At 46.2% G+C, this 24,543-nt stretch overlaps 2 protein-coding genes across 12 annotated transcripts in view; one reads left to right on the top strand and one right to left on the bottom strand.

Moving 5' to 3' along the window:
• The window catches only part of Mef2a (myocyte enhancer factor 2A), an 84,987-nt gene extending 70,471 nt beyond the window's left edge, over nt 1-14,516 (top strand). For 7 of the 9 annotated variants that reach the window (XM_070043158.1, XM_070043150.1, XM_070043154.1 and 4 more), the window contains 4 exons: nt 2,645-2,668; nt 5,224-5,350; nt 8,887-9,013; nt 10,477-14,516. In XM_070043158.1, coding sequence (XP_069899259.1) covers nt 2,645-2,668; nt 5,224-5,350; nt 8,887-9,013; nt 10,477-10,831 — 633 coding nt within the window. In that variant the 3' untranslated portion in view covers nt 10,832-14,516. The remainder of the gene's footprint in view (nt 1-2,644; nt 2,669-5,223; nt 5,351-8,886; nt 9,014-10,476) is intronic. The other 2 variants (XM_070043155.1, XM_070043156.1) reach the window with 1 other exon arrangement.
• Nucleotides 14,517-17,427: 2,911 nt separating this feature from the next.
• On the bottom strand, nt 17,428-23,741 carry Lysmd4 (LysM domain containing 4). Of its 3 annotated transcripts, none has more exons than XM_070043146.1 (3): nt 21,451-23,015; nt 20,759-20,784; nt 17,428-19,087 (listed from the first exon to the last, which is right to left on the bottom strand). In XM_070043146.1, exons 1-3 carry the CDS (start codon nt 21,773-21,775, stop codon nt 18,470-18,472), a joined length of 969 nt encoding a protein of 322 aa, XP_069899247.1. In that variant the 5' UTR covers nt 21,776-23,015; the 3' UTR covers nt 17,428-18,469. The 3 variants fall into 3 exon arrangements, with proteins under 3 accessions (XP_069899247.1, XP_069899250.1, XP_069899248.1); XM_070043149.1 differs by lacking the exon at nt 20,759-20,784 and adding an exon at nt 23,715-23,741 and having other exon boundaries at nt 17,454-19,087; nt 21,451-21,729; XM_070043147.1 differs by lacking the exon at nt 20,759-20,784 and adding an exon at nt 23,041-23,521 and having other exon boundaries at nt 17,454-19,087; nt 21,451-21,729.
• Nucleotides 23,742-24,543: the final 802 nt, after the last annotated feature.

The following is a 24,543-nucleotide window of genomic DNA, read 5'->3' as shown; positions in this document are numbered from 1 at the left end:
ACCTTATGAAATTTGTAGGAATAGGGTAAATATTTATTTTCTGGCCCTTTTAATGATTTTTTTGCACCTCTAAGACTCAGTCATTTCTCCAAGGAACCCTGGATCCTTTTGTTGGAGAATGGAACTGGAAACTAAGATCTGCATGTTTTTTCTCTTTTTTTAATTGTCCTAAAAGATAGCCCACTAGATAAAGCAAAATGCTAATTAATTTTGTGTCTACAGAACATGTAAAAAATATGACAATAATGGGTAGGAGAGAAGAATGGGGAAAAGTGTGTGTGTGTGTGTGTGTGTGTGTAAGTCCGTTGAGAGGAGAAGTGAGATAACAAAATTTTCTTACAGTCTTCTAAAAAGAAGAAAAGTGAAAAATAGAAAACAGATAAATTTTTTAACAAGCAGCATAGCCAGGTGTTGGTAGTACATGTCTAGAATCTCAGCTATTCAGGAGGTATAAGTAGGGAAGATTACAGTTTGAGGCCATCCTGGGCAAAGTTAGTATGAGCCCTAACAGACAAACAACCTCAAAAAAAAAAAAAAATTGGTGGTGTGACCTAAGTGGTGGAGTACTTGTCTTACAAGAGCAAGACTCTGAGTTCAGTCCCCAGTACCATAAATGAGAACATACATTCCTTCACACTTGCATATACACATTGCATGTACAAACTTGCATACACACAAACACAGGCATTTGGGGTCCACGGTCAGGAAAAGGATCTTGGTAGAAAGACTAGTGAAATCAGAAAACTTTTATTATTGCTGTTAGTTTAACAAGGCTTTGTGCTTATTTAGAATGTTACCCAGGGGGAACCGAGGTATAAGGAGCTCTCTTTACGCTGCTGTTATTTTTGATCAGTTTGCACACATACAGAACAAAAGCTAAAAACATAGCCCAAACAGAGGACATTTGGATGGCCATTTGGCTCACCTTAGGGACTGCATGTGCAAGATCGTTCAGAAATAGACTTAAGAGTTCCACTTAAATGAAATACGTTTATAAGAATTATTAGTGTTAGTAAACTGAAAAGTTTAATGCCAAACTACATTTGGGCATTTTAGACACTGCTGAATAAAATTATGTATTTTTTATTAAAGTCGTGAAGCCTCTGCAGGAAATGTCAAAATTGCCATGGAAACTATTCACACCCATATCCCTGTAGATGAATGTGAAAATTATCTATTTTACACACATACACACAGAGTGCTTGATGGTATTGTGATCTACATCCTCTAGTTAAGAGTATGTCCTCACTGTGTAACAGAAGAGCTAAAGAGCATTTAATATAGGCGAGGCACCAGTGGTTCATGCCTATAATCCTAGCTACTCAGGGAGCTGAGATCTGAGGATCATGATTCAAAGCCAGCCCAGGCAGGAAAGTCTGTGAGACTCCTGTCTCCATTAAAGTACTTGAAAAGAGTGAGAAGTAGCAATGTGGCTCAAATGGTAAGAGTGCTAGCTTTGAGCAAAAGAAATTCAGGGGCAGCACCCACGCATTTATCTGCACTTGAGACAGCAGCAGCAGCAGGTGCAGTAGAGTGGGTAGTCAGCCTCCCTTCTTCCGCACTGCGTTCATTTGCAGAGAAACAAGCTTGGAGACTAGGGCTTCATGTATCAATGTAGCTTATAATGACACTACACAGACTGGGAAAAAAATCAACACAATTGCTTATATAAGTAAAATGAAAAAGAGAAAGAATGAGTAGACTTTCCAGCATAGTAATATTCTTCAAATGTTTAGAAGGAGCAAGTATGTCTCATTCATTTCTTTACCGTTCATGACTTATAAGTTCATTTCTTCCCAGTCTGTTTCCTTATATACATGCTTTCACTCTGCTACAAGTATTTCATTTATATCAAAGCTATTGTTCAGCTGGGCACCAGTGGCTCATGCCTGTAATCCTAGCTACTTAGGAGGCTGAGATCTAAGGATCAGAGTTCAGAGCCAGCACAGGCAGGAAAGTCTGTGAGACGTTGATCTCCAATCAACCACAGAAAAAGCCAGCAGTGGTGCTGTGGCTCAAAGTGGTAGAGTGCTAGCCGTGAGCGAAAAAGTTCAGGGATAGTGCCCAGACCCTGAGTTCAAGCCCTACGACCAGCCCCCCCCCCAAAAAAAAACGAAAAGAGCTGTGTTTTGCAAATAATAAAATACATAAAATGTTATTTAAAAAGTTCATTTTTATTAACAAGTATTTGAGTTCCTGTCATTTCATGACACTGGTGGCTCCTGTTAGAAATGGAGCACACAGTAGGCATCTTCCTCCAGGGAGCCCAGAGTCCAGCAGGAGATACAGGGGCTATGTGCTAGGTGTGGGGTAGTGATGGAGGATCGAGTTATAAGTACAGAATACTCTCGGGACTCCCCACTACGGACGGCAGTTATGATGATGAGCTTTGTAGATGTCCCAGGAGCACCACTGTGTGTAGAAGAAGTTAGCCTTATAAGAGCAGGTTGGGGACAGGGGGAAGGGGGCAGGAGATTGAAGACGTACCCTACAGAATTTTATTTCTCTTAGTTGTGTATATAATCATCTATGTAGAGTTCCAAGAAATTGCTCATGTCCAAGTGCTGTTTTCCTAAAGAAAGATTTCATGGCTAGTCCTGACAGTCTTAGTAACTCTCTTATTCCTCTTATGTGCTGAGTCCAGTCGGAGGAAGAGGAATTGGAGTTGGTGAGTGTGGGTTTCTGCTTGATTGGAGTTGAAAAAGTATATGGAAAGTACTAATTCTCTTAAATGTGTTTTTTTAACCAATGTTCCTTTGTTTACACAATACTTTTCTATTAATCACTATCCAAACACTGATTGAAGAAAGCAATCTTCTGGTGCTACATACTCTAATCTGTCTGTTTATAATTATTTGTTGACTTATTTGTTGGAAGGAACATTGGAGTAGAGCCTTTAAAGACAGCTGTCCATGAGCACAGGACACTTGTTAGGTTTGTTTGTTTTTAAGAAAATATGTGAAATACCTTATATAGCTCTATATGGCTCTTGAAATTATTGAAGTATTTTTAGAAAATGACTTCATCCTCAAAGTTCCTCAGATTGTAACAGAGTCTTGTGTTATTTCTCTTTCTTTCAAAGAGATTACATCATTTTTGGTGAGGTCACCTTTTTCAGAGTTGGAATTATTTCATCCTGCATGAGACAGTCTGAACCACAAGGGGTTCCCTGTTTACTAAAAGGAATATCTGTAATTGAACATATACAAATTTACTTTCCTAAAAGAAACACTCTATCCTGAAAAGTAGCTCCTATGACTTTTCCAAAACAAATGTCCTCTTTTTAATTTTCCTCTGGAAAATAAAACTTGACTAAAAATCATTTACTTTTAAATTGGAAACTAAAACCCAACTTCAGCTGTTCATTAGATGACTAAAAGTGTTCAGTTTTCATTATGGACAAGGCTAAGAATGCATGAGAGCATGAGGAATAAAGGCTCAATTGGTTTTATTTACATTTTGCTATTACATGCATGCTGGTGTGTTTGCATGGTTTGATTGCTTTTTATATAAGAAGAGAAGATTGTTTTGTTTTTAGCTTTGTGATTAGTTTAAGATGTGGTTTCATATTGGTTAGCTTTAAATGTTATATTAGAATATATCATGAATATATCTGGGGGAAATAATGTTTGCTTATTAATAAAAAATTTTATTCTTTATCAAAGTTTGGGGTTTAGATTGAAATAATTCATCTCATATTGGCCCTCTCTGTTTACCCTTAAGGTGTCCTAAAATGCATGTTTGAGTTATCTGGCACTATGTTGCCCCCTAGTGATTCAAAAAGTCACTTACTCATACAAAACCCTGTGCTGTTGAAATTAGGAATTTGAGGACATTTCTGACATACCACAGTAGCACTGCAAGCAGGCAGGGCAAGGATTGTTATTTTCCCTATATGACAAATTACGGGTTCATAAAGACTGAATGATTTCCCCAGGCTTAGGAAGTAGTGAACCTGTCACTAAACCTCAGACAGTATGACACACACTGCATGGTCTTTTTGGCATCCTCTGAGTCTAAAAAGATAAACTAAAAGTAGTAAGCCAAGTTCAGTGGTAGAGTGCTTGCCTGGCACATTCAATAACCTGAGTTTTATCCCCAATGGGCACGGAGAGAATGAAAGAGAGGAGGGAAGAACAAATGAATGAATGGAGATCAGGTTCCTCAAATGATTATTTTTCAAGTATTTAGCCAGACACCGTCATCTCATCCTTCTGAAAATGATAGATGAAATCAAGTCATATTCTAACTCTTCAAAATCCCAGAGCACTGAGATGCACTTTCATTGTTGCTAGACTCTGAAATATCAATTATGTAACGGTAACTTCATTTGTATAAAACACTTAGTTGGAGTTGTGCCTTGACCTTCTTGCATACTAACTGTGGAATTTGTTCTGTTGCTCTAATGTTTGGTTTTGAAAAATGTTACTTGTAAGTCTGTAAGGAGAAATTGAGTCTATCAGATTCCTACACCTAGAAGACTATGGCTATCTGACTATCTTAAGCCAGCTTGCTTGTTTCATAGTTTTCTTGTTTTCTTCATTTTCAATGTGGCATCTCCTGTGTAGCTGCAATCAGTGAGCATTTAATAGTGATGTGTTTGCTTCCCTATCAGCAGTTATTTATTTCAAAGCTCCTTAATGAAAGCTTCTCATTTAAGAAGGACCAATGGAATACAGATCTGGCTCTACTGTTTAAAAACAAAATAGGCCATGTACAGAATCAAAACAGGAAAGCAGAATATAAGCTGCACTTACTTCCTAAGCCCCAACTCCAAACCATGTTAATACATCAGTGCTGCAAAGACAGACCCTCGTGGTTCCTATGAACTTGGAATCCCTGTGTATACATGTGACCTTTGTTCTCAGCATTGAAACTCGCACACTTTTCATTTAAAGGAGCCTAGAAATGTTTGCAGTGACTTCCAAGTCCTCAATGTACTAACACGTAAAGTGCTAACTCTCAGAAGGCCAGTTTCTATTTTAAGGCTGTGCCTCTGACATTCATAAACCATATTTTAAGAAGAAAAAGTGGATAATTAATGGAAAAACAGGCCTCTTGAAATTATGTATTTAATTATTCCCATTAGTATTGTATGGAAATAATGATACTCACATAAAACTGTGAAAAGTATCACATTTAAATTGAAAGTTACTTGAAAAGTAATGAGACTGAACCTAAGCGCACGTAATAACACTTACTCTTTTCTCTGATCTCTCACAGAATACCCAAAGGATAAGCAGCTCTCAAGCCACTCAACCTCTCGCTACCCCCGTGGTGTCTGTGACAACCCCAAGCCTGCCTCCACAGGGACTCGTGTACTCCGCCATGCCGACGGCCTACAACACTGGTGAGTGCCCCAGGCCTCTTCCAGCCTTTGCTGTCTCTGTCTTCTGGTCCATATGTGCTTCTGTGGGGTTTATGACAACTTTACATGCATTGAAATAAACCACCTCTTAGTTTATTAGATTCAAGCCTTTAAAAGTTACAGAGCATATTGACAGCAGAATGAGTTGACAGAGCTCTGCCAACTCATGGGTGGCAGTGCCCTGTGTGTGGCTCAGGTATTTTCATATAGAATCTCACCACACAGTACCTTGCTCAGCTTTGGGGAGGCGGAGGGGGGAGGAGGAAACTGCTTGTCTTTGTGTTTTGGAAAAGACCTTGAGTCCCTTCTGGGACATGGCAGTTACTAGGCTAGCTGAGAAAGCCCAAGTATGTTTTCCTTCCATAACTACTCCCATGGTCTGGCACTGCCCCTGATGGGTAAAGCAAGGACCCCAGCCAGGCACTCTTTCTTCCTTAAGAAGAGCTTTACCCTCATTGGTGTCTACTTACACAGCTCCTCTTAAAGTGCCCATATGTGGGGGCTTGTAGGAAGGTGTGAGCGTATCACAGTGGTGGGAGCGGTGCAGTGCCGAGAGCCGCAGTGTGCAGCGGTTCCCCTGGACTGGCCTATAGTTTCCCTCCTGCCCTACCTGAGCCGGACACCTGTTGCTTCAAAGGAGCAAGGAAGAAGGCAGTAAATTACGTCTTGCCAGCTATCCTGAGACAGCACTGCAGGGAAGTTACTCTTTTATGATTCTAAGTACACTGTGGTAGAAATCAACTAATCTTAGCCCTCACGGTAACTGCTTTGGCATACTGCTCCTGGACTACTGCTGTCTGGAGCTACCTGAGCTGAGGGAGAGCAGTTGACATGTTAAATTACCATTTTAATTCAAGCTCTTACTCCTTTAAAACAGAAACAATCTGAAAAGGTTTTCTGAAAAAGAAAAGACTTATAGAAAATACCCACTACTTTTTCAGCAGTCAGTATTAAAAAAAATGCCAAAGGGGCTGGGATGTAGCTCAGTGGCAAAGCATTTGCCTAGCGAGTACAATGTCCTGGGTTCGATCCTCAGTACCATAAAACAAAAAGAGATCAAAGAAAAGTTTAAAATGAACCATTACGCCATGCCACATGTCTCCGTGTTCGTGTCCTGTCTTCCGTCTCCTGGCTCTCCTCTGGTCACCATGGCAACCCACTTCAGTTCTCCATTGGAGCTGATCTGGCTGGTTGGTATTATTTGTCTGCTTTTTCTTTCCTCTCCAGCTCTCATGGATCAGTTTTCTGACAGTGGTGTATTTGCGGGGCTGCTGGTCTTTGAGACAGGAGACCACTGTGCAGTTGCTGGCTTTTTTTTTTTTTTTTTTTTTTTATAAAAACTCCCGATTTGATTGTTCAAAAAAAAAAAAAAAAAAAAGGGAGAATGCCAAAATCTGTCAGCCATAAACTAGCTCAGGGCCTGTGAATTATATTTATGACTTACACAGCACAGGTTCTAGAGTAAAGCCAGAGATTAAACATTGATAGAAAGTCGTTTCAGTACATGAATCACCTGCTAAAATGAGAGATACCGTGCTAGGAACATGACTTTGCTCTGAAGTTTATTTTCTGTAAGGAGAGAGGAAATAGTTGGCTGTTCCCCCTGGGGAGAGAGGTGCAGTACTGCTGAGCTTTCGCGTTTATACTCTGAAATTGAGAAGTTAGCAAAGGAGTTGCTCAGAGGCTAGATGTTCAGAGACTGAAAAGTAGAACTGGAGTGGGTGTTAAATAGGTTGCATGTCATTATAGGCTTTTCACGGTACTCGTTCAACTATACTGAATTGTATAAACACTATTAGATTAGAAAGATATTATATATATATTTATTTACATACAATAAATTGCTGTGTGTATACATTTTTTCTAAAGTCAAAAAGGAATTATAGAAACATACAAAAATGGAGTCAGGCCCTCTTGAAATCATGTTTCCCCTGGCTTCAGTCTAATTCTCTATCTCAGAATGCCTATTCTGCTTGGTTTTACCCTATTATCTTTAACGTATTTGCCTTTTTAAAACACTTATCCTTTTTTTTTTAACATATCACCTACTTTTTGTAGATATTTATTGACAAATTCATGTCAGTCAGAAGCTAAAGGGATGAATAGGAAGAAACTGAAATAAAAGTAAAATAGTGTCCTCAAGGAAACCCTGTAGAACATCTCATGCTGCTGAGGTAGCGTTGCTCCCAGCGACAAAAGGCATTTGTGCAACTGTCCTGCGAATGTTTTTTAGACACAGCATGGCAGGTGCTCTGCAGAGTACTGGGAACACACAGGTCCGTAGTCAGCAAGTGGAAAGCAGTGTTGTCATGAGAAAGATGCCTGCCAGCCAGGACATGGTAACAGGCTCAGGACTTAGCCAGACAGAACGGAGAGAGGGCTGCAGGCAGGGCAGTCAGGCATGAGACTGGAGAGGAAGTAGGCGTTTTGTGGCCATGTTGTAGATTTGGGACATTTGGCTGCTAAATAAGAGTGTTATGATCATATTTTGTTATATAGAAACAACACTTTGGCTCTGGTGTCTCTAAGGACTAAGTGAGCAGGAAGCCATGTGAGAGTCTAGTATGGTACCGTGGTCTCAGTAGCAATGGCTGGGAGACAGGGAAGCCAGCTGACCTGAGCGACAGTAGATGGAGCTGAGCAGACGGATGGTGGGGCGTGAGAAGTGAAGCCAGCAGTATCACACCACAGCTTTCTGGCACCAGCCATCGGTGGGTGTTAGCGTCACTTCACCACTTACAGAGTTCTGGAGTGTCTAAGGAGGAACGCGTGAGGGCAGTTGGGACATGTTACATTTGAGGAGTGGAATAGCATCCAAGTGGACATGCCAGGTGGACCTCTGGGAGGGCCATGAGTTCAGGGGAGAGTGGTAGGCTGGAGAGGGCTGGAGCGGGCTTCAGTGGAAGGGGCCAGCTGACACACTCTTAGCTTGAAGTCCCAGAAAGGACAGTCCTGAAAGACCGAGTTCCAGCCATGCAGCTTCAACTTAGTTCCTTCTTCTTTTCACAAAATGCTAATTCACTAGGCAGACCAACTTCTCTGAACACCTCTCTTGAGACTGAGAGAAAAGTTAAAAGTAGAAGAGTTTTTGCCACCTGTCTTTGGAACTAAAGGGAAAAGCCAAGTGCTAATGATGAGCTGAAATAACTCTATGTGTGAGTGCTAACTAATAAGTCTCGGTCACAGTTAATTATGACTAAGGCATTCGTGTCAAATACTCTCGTGACACAGTTTTTCATAACTCCAGCATGATCAAGCATGCCATCCAGAAGCAGTCCTGAAAATGAATGCATTTAGTTCTGTGATGCCTTGTCTGATATTGGCCACTAAGCCTGGCACCTGCGGATCGACTATGTCTTTCCTGTGCCCCTGTGCTTCTTCAAGCCTTCCTGATCCAGATGCAGTCTGGATGAGCTCCACTGTTGCTTCTTGTTCCAATATGATATGGCAGGTGTGTTTATTTAAAATAACACCACCATCGGAACAGTCCAGGAGAGCTGCCTTGTCTCCCTCTGCAGATTACTCGCTGACCAGCGCTGACCTGTCGGCACTGCAAGGCTTCACCTCCCCAGGAATGCTGTCTCTGGGGCAGGCGTCGGCCTGGCAGCAGCACCACCTCGGACAAGCCGCCCTCAGCTCTCTCGTGTGAGTAACTGGCTGCAGTCTTCCCCTCTCAGACTGTTCATGTCAATAACCCTGCCCACAGACATGGGTATGAGAAGATACTTTCCCAACATGGCGCTAAATAGTAGCTTAGATGCTGAGCAAACCAGGCATTTCTTGAAGGAGTTCAGGGAGCGAGTCTTTTCTTTCCAGACATACTGAGGTAGACACTCAGCTGGTATCCATGGTGCAGACGCTGCCCACACATTCCTAAGAACTGAAGAGAAAGTGGCTTCCTCACCTGCCCACCAGCACCTGCCCCTGACTCTGCTGCCTACAGAAAGCAGCTCAGTGCAAAGGCGTCCAGACTCCCCTGCCCACCTTCCCTGCTGCACTGACTGGAGAAAAGGAGAGGAGGAGAAGGAGACGAGCCGTCTGTCTTTCCTCCCTCGCTCTCAGGGGAGGAGAAATGGGATCTCTATGCTGTTGGGAGTCAGGGTCCATGAGGGTCAGGTAATTGGTCTCAGCCCAGTGCCCTCACCATACCTCATTCACAAAAAGAGCACTGCTATGGGCAGGCTGTGAGGACATGAGAGCAGACTGCTGCGCAGCACGGTGAAGGATCCGGTCTGCGTTGAAGCAGGATGATGTTAGGCCTGTGGGCGTCATAGCGTGCGTCATAGCGTAGCATAGCCTAGCTGACTCCGCTGGCTGCCTCACACCTACTCCAGGCAGCAGGCCGCCCTGGCCTCCCAGCCTCCTGCCCAGAGAATGCCTAGAGGGCCTCATCTGAGGAAACGCATCCTCCTGAATCCTGAAAGAACTCTGCATGCATGTTATATCCAGTCATTTCCTCAGTTATGTCACTAGGAAAGGAGCAGAGTAATTCAGCCAAGTTCTTGCCTAGACAACTGCTGACCCTCACAGCTGTTCTGAACATCCTAAGTCAAGCACTCAGTGTGCACCTGTGGCCCCAGCTCCTGAGGAGCCCAGGAGTTGGTGACTGACATGAGCAACAGAGTGAGACCCAGTCCCCCAACTCAAAACAACTAACAAATACAAAAGGTCCTGAGAGAGCACATGGGAAGAGCTTGGCCCCGACCAGCCTTCCTGTCCCTTTCAGCATTCCTCAGCCTTTCTGAGACGGCTGCTTTCCGTGGAAAGCAAGCATGGTAATAATTTGCACCTCTCCTCCAAGTCGTGAGACGGGCTGAGATGCTGCCTGCCACAGGGTGGGAGCAGAGAAAGTGCTGAGCGGGGAGAGCGGCCGGCGCTCCTCTGTCTTTTCTGGGCACAGAATTAGACACACACTGTTTTGCAAAACTGCCAAGGATATAGTCTGGGGAGATGCAGTTTCTTCTTGAAGGAAGGAGATGGCAGAGCCAGCCCTGGCGTTGTGTCAGCATTTTAGGCCCTGGACTCTCCTCAGGCAAGCAGTGTGTGTGCAGTACCATTGTGTGACCCAAACCCACTCCCAAATGACCTCCTCTCTCTTGTTCCCTCAGCGCTGGAGGCCAGTTATCTCAGGGTTCCAATCTGTCCATTAACACCAACCAAAATATCAACATTAAGTCAGAACCAATCTCACCTCCCCGGGATCGAATGACCCCCTCAGGCTTCCAGCAGCAGCCGCCACCGCCACCGCCACAACCTCCCCAGCCTCAGCCCCAGCCCCGGCAGGAAATGGGGCGCTCCCCCGTGGACAGTCTAAGCAGCTCTAGCAGCTCCTACGATGGCAGCGACCGGGAAGATCCACGGGGGGACTTCCATTCGCCGATTGTGCTTGGCCGACCTCCGAATGCTGAGGACAGAGAAAGCCCCTCTGTAAAGCGCATGAGGATGGACGCGTGGGTGACTTAGGGCTTCCGGCTTGCATTTGTACTTGTGCTACCGCAGTGAACTGCCCTACATATCTAAATTGGTAAATAAGGACATGAGTTAAATATATTTATATGTATATGCATACATATATATCCCTTTCCATATATATGTATGCGAGTGTGAGTGTGTATGTGTGGGTGTGTGTTGCAGACACAAAATCAGGCACTTACTGCAAACTCCCTGTAGGTCTGCAGATGTGGGCACATCTGCAGATGTGGGTCCCCGGCAGACAAAGCACCCTGTAGGCACAGACAAGTCTGGCACTTCCTTGGACTACTTGTTTCATATGGTAACCAGTTTTTGCAGAGAAATGTGTACCCATATATAATTCTCCCACACTAGCTTGCAGAAACCTAGAGGGCCCCACTTGTTTTATTTAACTGTGTGGTGACTGTAGTTACTTCAGAAAATGCTTTGTAGAACAGAGCAGTAGAAAAGCAGGAACCAAGAAAGCAATACTGTATATAAATGTCATTTGTATTAATTACCCAACCTGGCATGGGTCTCTATTGCAAAGAGGTGCATGGAAAAGGGCTGTTGATATTAAAAACAAACAAAAAAACAAAACAAAAAAGCCCCACACATAACTGTTTTGCACGTGCAAAAATGTATCGGGTCAAAGAACTGATCTTTAGCTAAATAAAAAGAAAGAAAGAATATAAAACACGCATGAGATATGCAGAAAATACTAGCCTAGAAATATAGAGCATTAACAAGATAAAATTAATATATTAAGTTATAATTGGAATATGTCAGAAGTTTCTTTTTACATTCATATCTTAAAAATTAAACTGATTTTAGCTCATGTATATTTTATATGAAAGAAAACGCCCTTATGAATTGATGATTATATATAAAATTATATTCACTACTTTTGAACACATTCTGCTATGAATTATTTATATAAGCCAAAGCTGATGTTGTAACATTTTTTTTTTTAGAAAATAGCTTTATCTTGTTTTGACTTTTTAGTTTTTATTTTAAGAGGGGAGGAAAAAAAACCACAAAAATATCTTGCAAGCAGAACCTTGGAAAAAAAAAGCCATGAACACTTATTATTCTATATGTAAATTAAAATTGAGCCAAACTCTTTTGTGTACATAGCATCTTAAATATATTATCACCTTTGATGTAAGTACCTATGTATTGTATGGTCACCAGATTAAAAAGTATATTTTTGTGGATTGCCGCCAATTTGGGGGAAAAGGCGAAGTCCTTATTAAGTAGAGTATTCACTGTTTAATATTTACTATTTTGTTAAATATACTGTACTTTGAATTTTAATTATTAATTAGCCCAGTTTTTTCAGAGGATTGTATAAAGGGGTTTCTCCCCTCACTGGTGGTGAATGTGTAACGTTACGTTGTAATCTTTGTGCTATATGGGGTGAGCATCATTATATATTTTATATGTGTACATAAATAGCAAAGTGGCAGAAAAAATTGGTGTTAAGTTCATCCTGCATAAATATAAAATGTGTTGTAACAGATTTTATAAGGCATTTAAAACTTGCCTTTTGTGAGGAAGAAAATATAGTAGAAAAAGATGACCTAATTTAATTAATACTAGAAAAATGGCAAAATAGTAGATGAGCACAAAGGTTTTCTCAGTGGTAACTGATTAGGGGAAAATATTCACAGGGAAAGGAACTGTTTGCTGACGCTCTTAACACGGAATGGCGTCGCTCGTTACCGAATGCACTACTGCACACCCCTCTGTTCTCGGGCCTGGCCCTGGTGTGGGGGAGCAGCGCCAGTGCAGACTCCAGGTGTGACCTGCCAGCCCGCCTGAGCTCAGTGCCACCCTCCATTTGCTGAGGGCAGTCCATTTGCCTTCTGGGCTTGTGCCATGAATAGAATTCAAAGTCCTGTATAGCTTTTATTGTAGATTTTTAAATACGCCTTTTCCTGAGAACCTTAAAAGAAGGCCGAGCAATTGCTGCTATTTTATATTTTAAACTTAATGTCGAGCAGCTACCTACAATTTGTACTACACATTATTTCCCCTAAGTGATGTCCTCCTGACATTTTCCTCATCTGATGTTTGTGACAAATCATCAGCTCCTTCCTGACCGCGGCAGCCTGTGGCTCTCACGGGCTGCTGAGATCCTGTTGTCATGGCAGTTTCCACAGTAAGTTTTGGTAGAAACAGAGGAGGAAAGGGGATGATATACTGTCTCCTCATCAGCATAGACATTTGGCTCTTATTCTGGAAAAAAAAATCATTTTTCTTTTTTAATGTACTTAATTAAACTACTTCTAGGCATATTTTCTTCATGAAGTCACCCCTCATTGAATCAAGACAGTCTCCCAACACTGAATATCCAAGATAATCCTTACCACTTTGTAAACCATTTATAACTTTGGAAGTGTTAAGTGATCCTTTTGTTATTATTTATGCATGTTCATGAACTTCTGCTGTATATTGGAATAGGAGTTAACACATTCACATTTACTGTCTATTTTCTTGTGTGCCTTATGAGATGGCTTTTCTGACTGTATCTTACTAGTCTTTCTTTCTATGCAGGTTTATAATCAGTACAACTACTGTTTTTTCTAAAATTCTATTACACAAGGCTCGGAGTTTGTATTTAAATTATACTGACCAAGTAACAATGTATTCCGTTTTCAGGAACTGAATCTTTGACTGTTAACCTTTTTTCCCATACGCCCAAGTATGACTTTTGGAGCGTATGGGCTCGACAGACATCCTTCACCCAGACGCCCATGTGTGAACACATCCACATCTCCATGTCTCAGTAGAAACCAACCTAAGCAAGGAAGACACTGACGGGTGACTTAGAACAGTCCTGTGACCCTTTTAGACTCGTGTGTTTTGTAGAAGACACCACCACAGGAAAGTCCTATCCCTTCAGATGAAGTATTAGTAAAACTAAAACAACAAAAGCTTCCATGACCCTGGCTCAAGGCAGCCCCCAGCAGCTGCACTTCCCGCGGTACCCTGCGTGGTTCAGCACTGAGAATGGAAGTCTCCCTGGGGGGAACACAGGTGGTCCCAATCAGAACTCCATCTTTTGAGCCCTAATTATGTCCGTTGTGTTAGTGACTAAATCAGGGGTTTGTTCGAAGAGAACAATTCATGTTTTGCCATTTCCTTTTAACAGTAAGGACAAGTAATAATGCATTCACATAATTTCTGTTTTCACCATCGTGCACACAAGAAATACATAGTAAATAAGGAACCTGAAAACTCCTGGCATTGGCTCATTAAAAAGCTAGATAATTAGAATGTGAAAAAAAAAGATTTTACAAATGTAAAACTTTTATTTCTCTGTAGAAACTTTCTTCACTTTGCTGTGCAAGAAGACACTGCTTTGCTATATTTAAAATGGCTTTTTTAAAAAAAAGAGATTTATGTATTTGGTAATTGTTTGTAGTCAACAGTTCACACAAGAAGCTGTACACGGTTTGATCATGGAAAACCGTTTGGCGGCACAAGCTGGACTTTGTTGCCATCCTTGAGATGAACCTTTTAAGAAAAATAAGTTAATCTCAATTTTTTCCCTGAATGTGTTGTTTTTTCTTCATTATACAATAAATATTATAGTGAACTTTTTATCAAATGGTTAAGACGATGCTAGAGGTTGCTGTGAACTGTTTGTCTCCTGCACTCACCCAGTAAAGACAGCCTGACTCTTACCGCACACCCAGACTCTGTCATGTTTCCCTGGGGACCAGTAGACACTGGCTTGGCCACCAGGCAGCCCTGTTCCCCCACCACTCTCCTTTTCCTGTGCTCTCATGAGGGCCTTGGCCTCGTTTGGAGATGCGCTTAGGAGACTGCCCAGAATTCACCAGGCTCACCCCACACGCAGTGTTAGGCAGAACTGGAGCCCTCAAGAAGCAGCCAGCCACCCCGCCCTGGGGTGTGGGGTTAGCCGGGGTATTGTCTTTTCTGATGTGGATCAGTTGCAAACTCGAGGCTCCAGGGACACTAGAAAACCTTGAGAGTGTGTGTTGGGAGCAGATATTGTCAGCAGTTACACTAGATCCATTTAACTTTAGAATTCAGAAGTGAAACAATTTGTCCAGTTTACATATCAAGGAAGAAGCACCAGAAGGCAGCTTTTACTTGGGTACGTACATCTCAGTGGACATCTTTCTTATTCATAGCTATTTAAAAAAAACGAAAAACGTATCTAGCCTTGAAACTGGAAAATCTCTTCTTCGTCTCATTTGTTTTTGTAAACCAGCTCTGAGCTAGGCAGATTCTTGGGTGTAGAGGTAATCCAAGCTAAATTTTTGTACAGGTTTTCCCTGACTGCAGTGAGGCTCTTGTTAGATGGTTTAGAAAGCTGTTTGAATCCTGTGGCTAAAACTGGCTACTGTGAAAGCTCTTTAATCAGTTCACTGCAGTCAGGCACTGGTGGCTCACACCTGTAATCCCAGCTATTCAGGAGGCTAAGATCTGAGGATAGCAGTTCGAACCCAGCCCAGTTAGGGAAGTGTGAGACTTTTATCTCCAACTACCAAAAAAGCCAGAAAGTAAGTGGAGCTATGCCTCAAGTGGTATTCTTGAGCACAAAAGTTCAAGGACAGTGCCCCGGCCCTGAGTTCAAATCCCAGAATTAGCACCAAAAACAAGAGCAAAAATACTGCAAGTTCCTAGTCTGTTCTCCACCCTCTGGCGCTGTGCCCTAGGTGTTACCATAGGTTGTAAGTGGTAGCAGCCTCCATAATACCTTTCAGTTGGAGACCTGCACCATAGTTCGTTCGTTCATCCAGTGTCTCACAGGTCTGCAGGTCTGCTTAGTTGTGGGTTTCTCTGATGTTTCTCCTGGACTGGCATGAGATTGTATATTTGGGCAACATCATCACAGCAGTGATGTGTCTCTAGTGCACCGTGGAGGTGATGGGGTCGGTCTTCTACTACAGGTGGATAACCATCTCATGGATAACCGATTTCTACCATCTTTCCCTTTGTAATGATAAATATCTTCTCCAAGCTACTTACACCTTGAGAAGATAGTTTCTCCATGAACGTTCACCCACTGATGGACCATGTCTGTAGTCATCGCCTGTTTTCATCCAGTCATATCAATTGGAGTTCTACGGTAAGGAATGAGTATCTGTGTATCATGGATTTGTTCTAATGTACTACTTTCTTCCTTACATTGTCCCAGCTCTGGCCACCAGGAACTCCACCAGGTAAGACCTGCCTCTCCCAATCCCAGGTGCGTCAGATTCCAGTTCACAGGTTTGGTTTGTCTGCCTTTTTTACTTGTGGCTTATTTCTCTCACAGTAAAAAATCTAGTTCTTGCTAGTGACAGTGTCTCTTACTCAGTTCAAATATATACATAAACCAGTTCCAGAGCCACCAACTCAGACCTGTGTGAGGAACGCACATGTATTCGTGAGGTGGGAGATCTATGTAGTTGCAGCTTTTTTGGTTTGGGCTTTTTATTATCCAGTGTTTTCCTTTTGTGCCAATCCTCCTCCCCCACCCCATTCAGTGTGTGTGTTGCACATTTAATACAGTTGGGCTCAGCCATTAGTGTTCTCATTTTAAATTTGTAATTATGTATAGGCTCGTTACCCAAATCAGTACTCTATTTCCAAGCTAGATATACAAGATGATTCTCTGAGGCTTGGCTTATTGGGATTTGGGGAGCAGGTGGAGTGGATGAGAGAAGGGTGGAGGGGTGAGTCTGGGTAATGCACTTTGGATGCATATGTGGACGTGTCCACGTGAAACCTGTACAATGACCTGATGCTAAATTAAAAAGACGGGGCCTTCTGTTTTCCTTCACAGAGAAAATTATTCCAGTGGTGGAAAGTAATGGATAGAGACATCTATTCTTTGCTTACTCCTTGCAAAAGCCATCCCCCCTCCCTCCCCCTGACTGGTGACAAACGTTAAGAGACTTGTGGCACTCAGCACCGTGGGCACAGGCTGAGTTGGCGGAGCATGTATGTGGCCCAAATGGTCCCTGCACCAAAGGTCACCAGTTCATTTTATCCTGAAGATCATTTTGGTCTCTAAGAAGACATTTAATTTTGAAGACGCTCACTGAAGCCTGGGCAAGCCGTCTTTTTCCACACAGAGGAGACAGCAGCTGGAAACCTAGCTCAAATGCTGGTGGCCCCCTCCCTACACTTGGTGAGCCCTCAGGTGTCAAATGCCGCACTTGTGTCCCAGGATCACATTCATGTCGGGTTTTCTCCCTGTCCGCAAGTTTCTCGTCAGGCCGCCAGCCACCTCACACCTTTCCTGCTGAGGCCAAAGCAGCCCAAACCTGCTCTCCTGCAATGGCCGGCGACTCTCAGAGAAGAGGGATGAGCAAACCTCAGGTGTCAGGTCTCTTTATGGCTTTTGATGGCCACAGCCATCCTGTGGTGTGGATCTTCAGTGTCTCCCAATGACCCTTGTGTGTTAAAGGCTTGGTCCTCCGCTTGGCCGACACCACAGAGAAGTGAGGGGACCTAGGAGGGGTGTGGGAGAGTCACGGGGCATCTGAGAGGGGGAGTCTTGGGACCCCAGCCCCTTCCTCCCTGTCTCAGCTGTCATACTCCCTGCCACGTGTCACCCAATACAAACCTCAAAGCAGGCCCACCCGCCATGGTTTGAAGCCCGTGAAATCAGACCCAAACAAGCCTTTCTGCCTTGTGAATTGTTTATATCAAGTATTTTGTTACAGTAACAGAGAGCTGAGCACCACACCTGTCCAGGCCTTTCTTTAAATATCTCCTCTTTTAACAGTTAGCTACACTGCTTAAAAAAGGTTACTCTAGGGGCAAGGCCTCAGAAGGAAAGGGCTAAACCACCTTCTGGCTCCCAAGGACGGAGCCAGGGAAGCAGCGGGAAGAGAACTCTGCTTTGCGGGCACACAGGTTCCTCCAATGCCAGCCAGGCAGCTGCTCGGCCTTGGGTTGGAACAGGCTGGAACCTTGGTGACTGGCAGTCAGGCAGCAAGCGCTCCTTCCAAGACGCCACCTGAGATACTGCAGGTGGCCATGGGGGGGGGGGGGGGGTAAAACGAGGGTTTCTTGTGAATTAGGACAATGGCTCCTGGGTGCGTGGATTACCTGCTCTCAAAGTACCAGGGCTAGAACCGGTGCTTACCCAATCAGATAGTGGTTTGGGTTGAGGGCCTTTTCAATCCTAGAAGTGGCATTCCCCTCTACAAGGCTCACTGAGGGGAAGCAGGGCTCGTGATGGTTTTACCTGGATGACGGGCAGTACTCTTCCATAGCACCTGGGCGGCGGTGACACCACACAACCTCCTAGCCCCTCCATAGCGGGTGGGGAACATCACGACCGCTACCTGACCCAACCCCGCGTGTCCACACAGCAGGTGCCCTGGCAGGCCGGTCCTTTCCCTCTGAGCACTGCCAACCTGCCAGATGCCACCAAGAAACTGCGACCAGTCACCTGTCAACGTTTCTCCTCCTGCATCTCTTTGGGTAGCCCGGGGGGGGGGGGGGAGGAAGGGGGAGGATGGTCTTGGATCAGGAGAGGCCACTTCTCAGGGTCCAGTTACCATCCAGAGCACCAGGAAACAAAACGCAGCCTTGCCCCCAGCATGTGGCCAACAAGAACTGATGCAGAACACAAGCCACCTGCTAAAGCTGGGCCGATTCTCGCAACCCGAGAGCTTAGGTCCTTGCCTGGGAGAGGTGGCTGAGCTGGCTGGCTGAAGAGGAGGTAGGCGCAGGGATCCCTAACCCAGGGGCCGGTCCTGCAAGCGCGCTCAGTGCCATGGAGCCATTGGGGTTGGCAGTTGTGTTCAGGCTAGCAGGGGTCTCCCTGGTAGCCTGGATCTTAAAATAGACCAGGTAAAACACAGGCAGAACAATCCCAACGAGGAGCATGAGGAAAACAGCGTTCCACCACTGGATACCCCAGTCGGCCCCATCTGCTGGGGTCCTGGGCGGAGCTGGGAGCAGTGGCTGGTCGGGGGTCTCCACACAGTAGCTCTCGCTTAGGAAGACCTCTGACTGCACTGCGCGCTCAATATTCTGATCGATCCCCTTGAAGAAATCTGTCAGGTGACTGGTGTGCGCCTGCGTGGCTGCATCCCCATGGGCAGCTGGTCCCTCTGCGTCCGGGAGTTCCACGGTCACTCTGGTGTCTGAGGACGGGGCTAGGAGCGGTTTGAGTTCTCTGTGGGTCTCTGTTAGAATCCCATGGTTTTGCACTGGAATCTTGATCGCCTTCAACGCGTACAAGTCTTGTTCTCTGATGAAGTTGTTGGCTTTCTTGATATCTGCTACCTAGGGAGCCACAAAGATGCACACGTCAAAATACACGTGAAGATAATTAAAACTGATCGGGCCCTGAAACCAAACCCGGCCAAGGTCAGGCCATATCCTCCCTAACCAAGAGTTGAAGCATTTATCTGGAGGCTTTTACTCTTAGTGAAAAGCTCACTAATCGGCAGATCTGACATTAATCTTAGAAACTTCATAAAGTGTGGCTTCCACGAAAAAAAAGCTTTCAGAGGTGAAACAGTCATAGCCTAAAATGAAGTGACTGTAGCCTCTTCTGTTTCTCTTTGCTTGGGAGCAACAGTAACCTCCTATGATTTCAAGGCCACGCGGGAACTGAAGGAAAGAAACAGCATTTGCCACAGGCGCCCCAGCTTGGCCACACATCAGAGCCGCCTCTGCCTGTAAGGCCCTTGTACATACACACCACTGGGCATATATACTTTACACAAATTAAAGTGACTGACTGGTAGTTAACTTTGTAGATGCCACAGTGCTCATCAGGGCACGTGAAACTTTTTGGACTAAGGTGTTCCATTCAAAATTTAAGCCAAACGGCTTGGCTGTGAGTTTTCTCAACACAAAATCCACACCATCTCCTCTTGTGATTGGATAGATTTTAAATTTTAGAAAGGAGGAGACGTGCACGGCAAATATGAAGACGTGCAGAGCTGGGCATGCAGCTCACTGATGCAGCCCTTGCCTGGTGTACACAAGGCCTTGGGTTTGATCACCACCTTTGGGAAAAGAGGGAAAAAGGTTATGGACTAGCAGCCCACAACTACAATCCTACCTACTCAGGCTGAGATCTGAAGATCGAGGTAGCCAGCCTGAGCAGAAAAATCTACGAGACTCCATCTCCAATTAACCAGCAAAATGCCAGATTGGAGGTATGCCTCAAGTGATAGAGCACCAGCCATGAGAAAAAAAAAAGCTAAATGAGACACAAAACACATAGATATACATACACTTCTTAAAAGTTCATTTTAACAGAATCCCAAAAGCATTAGAAATGGACTCAAAGTTTTACTTTACCTTGGAAGGTTAACGTAAAGAAGAATATAAATACAGCGCACTGAAATTTACACAGACCCTCATTCAAGACAACTGGCAACTGTCTATTATTCTGTTTAGCAACTACCATTTCCTGGCATTGGCAAAGGGGGACATGTTTTATTGTGTTCTGAGACTAGTGAATATCGATGTTTGACAGCTTTGGGTTTTTGTCTCTTAATACACTAATAGCAAAACTTATCTAGTCCCAGTAGGAAAAACGATCAGATGTTCTCTGTAGATTTATCAGGTATCACCTTTCCACCTGATCTAAGTCTTTGTAAGGTAGGATTTCATCTTCAGCCCATATTCTATAAACTGTATGTTATGCAACAGAAGCTGATTGTAAAAAAAATATTAATGTCAGAACAATTTAATGATGCCATTTGTCTCTGTAGAGCTCCTGCGCCTGGGAAAGCCCCACATCCCGCCATCCCCCCATCTGCTCAGTCATTAGGGAAACGACAGACAGTTGAAGCAAAGACAGATTTTTTTAAAAGTAAGTAACATATACAGCCTAGAGAAGGCCATAGGATTATGTAGCACAGTGTTGGCAAAAATAAAATACACGTTTCAATCTAGAAAAATAAAGTGCAGCAATTCTATAAATACTTTCCTACTTACTTTGCCATTGTTAATCACTCTGAGTGCTAAAACCAGAATTAAAGAGAAAAAGAGGGTTATAAGAATATACAGCATAGAGAAAAATCATGCATTTCTAAAGGAGCAAAGGGCAAACTTTACCAGTCAGATAAGCTACCTCCAAGAAAAAGTCAGGAAAAATTAAGGCAGTGAGAAAAGCAAGCACGACAAAGGAATCCTGGGTAAATTCTGTCTATATCTCCAGCAACCCTCCCCCTACCTGCCACCCCCAAAGCCGTAAATAAAATGTGTTCAAAAGAAACAATGAGCGGGGCACCAGTGGCTCACACCGATAATCCTAGCTATTCGGGAGGCTGTGATCTGAGAATCTCAGTTCAAAGCCACCATGGGTAGACTGACAAATACTCAAGGCTCTTATTTCCAATGGAAAAGCAAAATGCCAGAACTGGAGATGCAGCACAGGTGGTAGAGGAGCAGCTATGAGCAAGAGTCAAGCAAGAGCATAAGGCCCCGAGTTCAGGTCCCAGTACCAGCATGCGCGCGCACACGCGCACACGCGCGCACACACACCCTCCCAAGTTTCAGAACTGTGCGGAAGGCAGGTTTCCTGCTTACTGACCCTGGGATTCAGAATGCAAGGTATTTCCACCTGCCTTCTGGTCTTAGCTACCACCCCCCCACACACACACACCGCGGAGCATGGGGCGGCTTACTTTGCAGCCATACTGAAGAGCCAGCTTGTTGAGGCTGTCGCCCTGGGCCAGCTCGCGCTGCAGCAGCACCACGGAGCCTGCTCCAGGCTGAGGATGGAGGCTCCTCTGGCGCTCTCTGCCCCGAGGCCGCAGAGCCACTCGCTGTGACTCTTCTTCCGAGGAGTCCTCTGAGTCCCCGCTGCCACTGCGGAACGCGCGAGCGTGGCTGCCTGGAGTTCGGCAGACAGTGGCTGGGCCTTGGAAGGTCTTGCTTAGCCTCTCCTTCTCTCTCATTTTTAACTGAAAACCAAACCCCAGGGTTAATTCCACAAGGAGATGTTCTCATTCCTCCCTGGCTTTGTCAAATAGCAGGTGGCTTGTAATCATTATTCCTAACTAATGTAAACACTCAGCAAACACCATCAGTCTAACTCCAAAGAATGGCCTTGTGCTGGCTGAGGTGGAAATACAGGCAGAATGAAACATTCTTTTGCTGGGTGCTGGTGGCTCACACCTGTCATCCTAGCTACTCAGGAGGCTGAGATCTGAGGATCAGGGTTCAAAGCCAGCCCAGGCAAGGCAAATCTGAGGGACTCATCTCCAACTAATCACCAAAAAAAGCTGGGAGTGGAAGTGTGGCTCAAGTAGCAATGTTAACTTGAGTGAAACTTTAAGGGACAGCATCTGGGCCTGTGTTCAAAGTCCCAGCACCCAAACAAACCACCTCCACTTTCTTTTGGTAACTGCATGTTCTGATGCAGAAGGCAAGTCTCCTACCCTTCTCTTGTCATTTTATATTCATATCTATGTCTCCTGCATGGCACACATAAAGAAGCAACTTCTAGTTTTGGTCTCAGAGTGGTAAAAAAAAAAAGTGGTTGGACCCCTGAAACAGACCCATGGACCTCATCTTATATTCAGAACCTTTCATAAAAAAATTCAAGGCTCAAAGCCAGGTGCTAGTGACTCACGCCTGTAAGCCTAGCTACTCAAGAGGCTGAGATCTGAGGATCATGGTTCAAAGGCAGCCCAGGCAGGAGTGTCTGTGAGACTTCTAGTGCCAATGAACCACCAGAAAAACAGAAGCGGTCCTGTGGCTCAAGTGATAGTTCATCTTGAGCTGAAGTGCTGAGGGACAGTGCCCAGGCCCAGATTTCAAGCCCCACAACTGACCAAAAATAAAAAGAAATTCAAGGCTCAGTGATATGGCTCATGTCTGTAATCCTAGCTCCACTGGAGGCAAGGATCAGAAAAATCACAGTGCAAGGCCAGCCTGGGCAAAAAAACAAAAACAAAAAAACAGAGACTCCATCTCAAGCATTAACTTGAGTGTGGTGGCATGCCCTTGTCATCCCAGCTCTTAAAAGGCCTGGGGTAGAGAGGGTCAGGATTCAGGCCAGTCAGAGCAAAACCACAAGATCCTCTCGGGAGGGGCTGGAGGTGTAGCTCAATTGGTGGAGGGCTGGCCAGTAAGTGAAAAGCATCAGATACCGAGTTTGAGACCCAATCTCGGACCTAAAAATAAAGAAAAAAAAAAAAAAAAAGATCCCACAGGAAAAATACCTAAAGGGGAGAGGGAAAAAAGGGGGGGACGGCGGGGGCATGGCTCACGTGGTGAGGTGCTTGCCTAGCAAGTGTCATGCCGTGAGTTCGAATCCCAGCACCACCACCAAACATGTTTCAAAAATTTTTAAAAAAAATCCCGTGCAGGACAGAAGGCGCTCGAAGGCATCTTCCGTCAGGGAGCCGTGACTGAGGACACACGCCGCCCGACCCGTCCACCAGGCCGGCGCGGGGCGGGAACTCGGCTTCTCGGGGTCACTCCGCAGCCCAGCACCCCCGAGCCCGAGGCCACAGCCCCTCTCCGCTCTCCGCCCGTGGCGGGGCCGAGACCCGCAGACACCGCCCGAGGGCGTGGACCTGGGCCTCCGGGGTCCCGGGGTGCGGCCCCTGGGGTCAGCCAGGGACCCCATCTCGACTCGCTCCCCTTCCGCGGCTCAGGCCTGTTTCCCGTGCGGCCCCGTCGTGGGGAGAGGCGGGGCGCCCCGGGCTGCCGCGGACCCCGCCCGGGCCCCGCAGGGAGACCTGGGCGGGACCCCAAGACTGTACACGGCCCAAACCCCCACCCCCTCGAAGCCACGGCGCCGCCGCCCCGAGGGCCGCCGAGGGACCGGGCCGGCAGCCCGACCCCGCGCCCACAAGCAGAGCCAGGCGGCGGGCAGCCGCGGACTCGCGCGCGACCCCCCCAAGGCCGCGACCCCCGCCTCCTTCCCGATCTCCGGTACCTCCGCCGCCGGACTCCGCCGCGCCCAGCCCCGCCGCAGTCGCCGCGCCTGCTGATTGGCTGTGAAAATAACGTCTTCCGGGGGCGGGACCTGCCGCACAGCCAATGAAATTAGTGTTAGGTGGGGGGGGAAGGTCAGACCCGGGACTTGCCGCTGAGGGGCGTGGTTGGGGGCGTGGTCTGCCGCGGAGGCGGAGCTCCGGCCGCTGGCTGGGCCTTCGCCCCGCCCTCCGGCTGCAGGCGCCTCCCAGGCGTGACGCGCCGGCCCACCGGCCCGGACCGGGCCTTCCGAGGGCGGGGGAGGCCTGAGACACCCCCCCCCCCGACGTGAAGAGGAGCCTGGAAGATTCGGTTAACTTTCCAAAGGAATCCGATGGACGTGCACGTGGCTTCCTAGAGCGGGCGGGTCTGCCGCCGTCCCCGCCGCCTCCATCCCCGCCCCCGTCCCCGCTGGGATCCCCGCCGCCCCCATCCCCGCCCCCGTCCCCGCCGTGATCCCCGCCCCCCGTCCCCGCCGGGATCCCCGCCCCCGTCCCCGCCGGGATCCCCGCTGCCCCCGTCCCCGCCCCCGTCCCCGCCGGGATCCCCGCCCCCGTCCCCGCCGGGATCCCCGCCCCCGTCCCCGCTGGGATCCCCGCCGCCCCCGTCCCCGCCGGGATCCCCGCTGCCCCCGTCCCCGCCCCCGTCCCCGCCGGGATCCCCGGCCCCGTCCCCGCCGGGATCCCCGCCCCCGTCCCCGCTGCTGCCGGCGGCTCCTGCCTGTCATCCTAGCTACTCAGGAAGCTGAGATCTGAGGATCGCGGTTCGAAGCCAGCCCGGGCAGAAAAGTC

Source organism: Dipodomys merriami, unplaced genomic scaffold, assembly GCF_024711535.1.
Source record: "Dipodomys merriami isolate MVZ:Mamm:240054 unplaced genomic scaffold, mDipMer1.0.p SCAF_33, whole genome shotgun sequence".
Lineage (NCBI taxonomy): Eukaryota > Metazoa > Chordata > Mammalia > Rodentia > Heteromyidae > Dipodomys > Dipodomys merriami.
Note: the sequence above shows the minus strand (reverse complement) of the source record. Positions and strands in the feature narration are given on the sequence as shown.

Coding starts and splice junctions, on each gene's coding strand:
- Lysmd4 (XM_070043146.1), bottom strand. CDS start 21,775: ATGAGAACATCTCCTTGTGGAATTAACCCTGGGGTTTGGTTTTCAGTT. Junction 20,785..21,450: donor CTCTTCAGTATGGCTGCAAA/GTAAGCCGCCCC, acceptor TTCTGGTTTTAG/CACTCAGAGTGATTAACAAT. Junction 19,088..20,758: donor GAGTGATTAACAATGGCAAA/GTAAGTAGGAAA, acceptor GTGGCTCCCTAG/GTAGCAGATATCAAGAAAGC.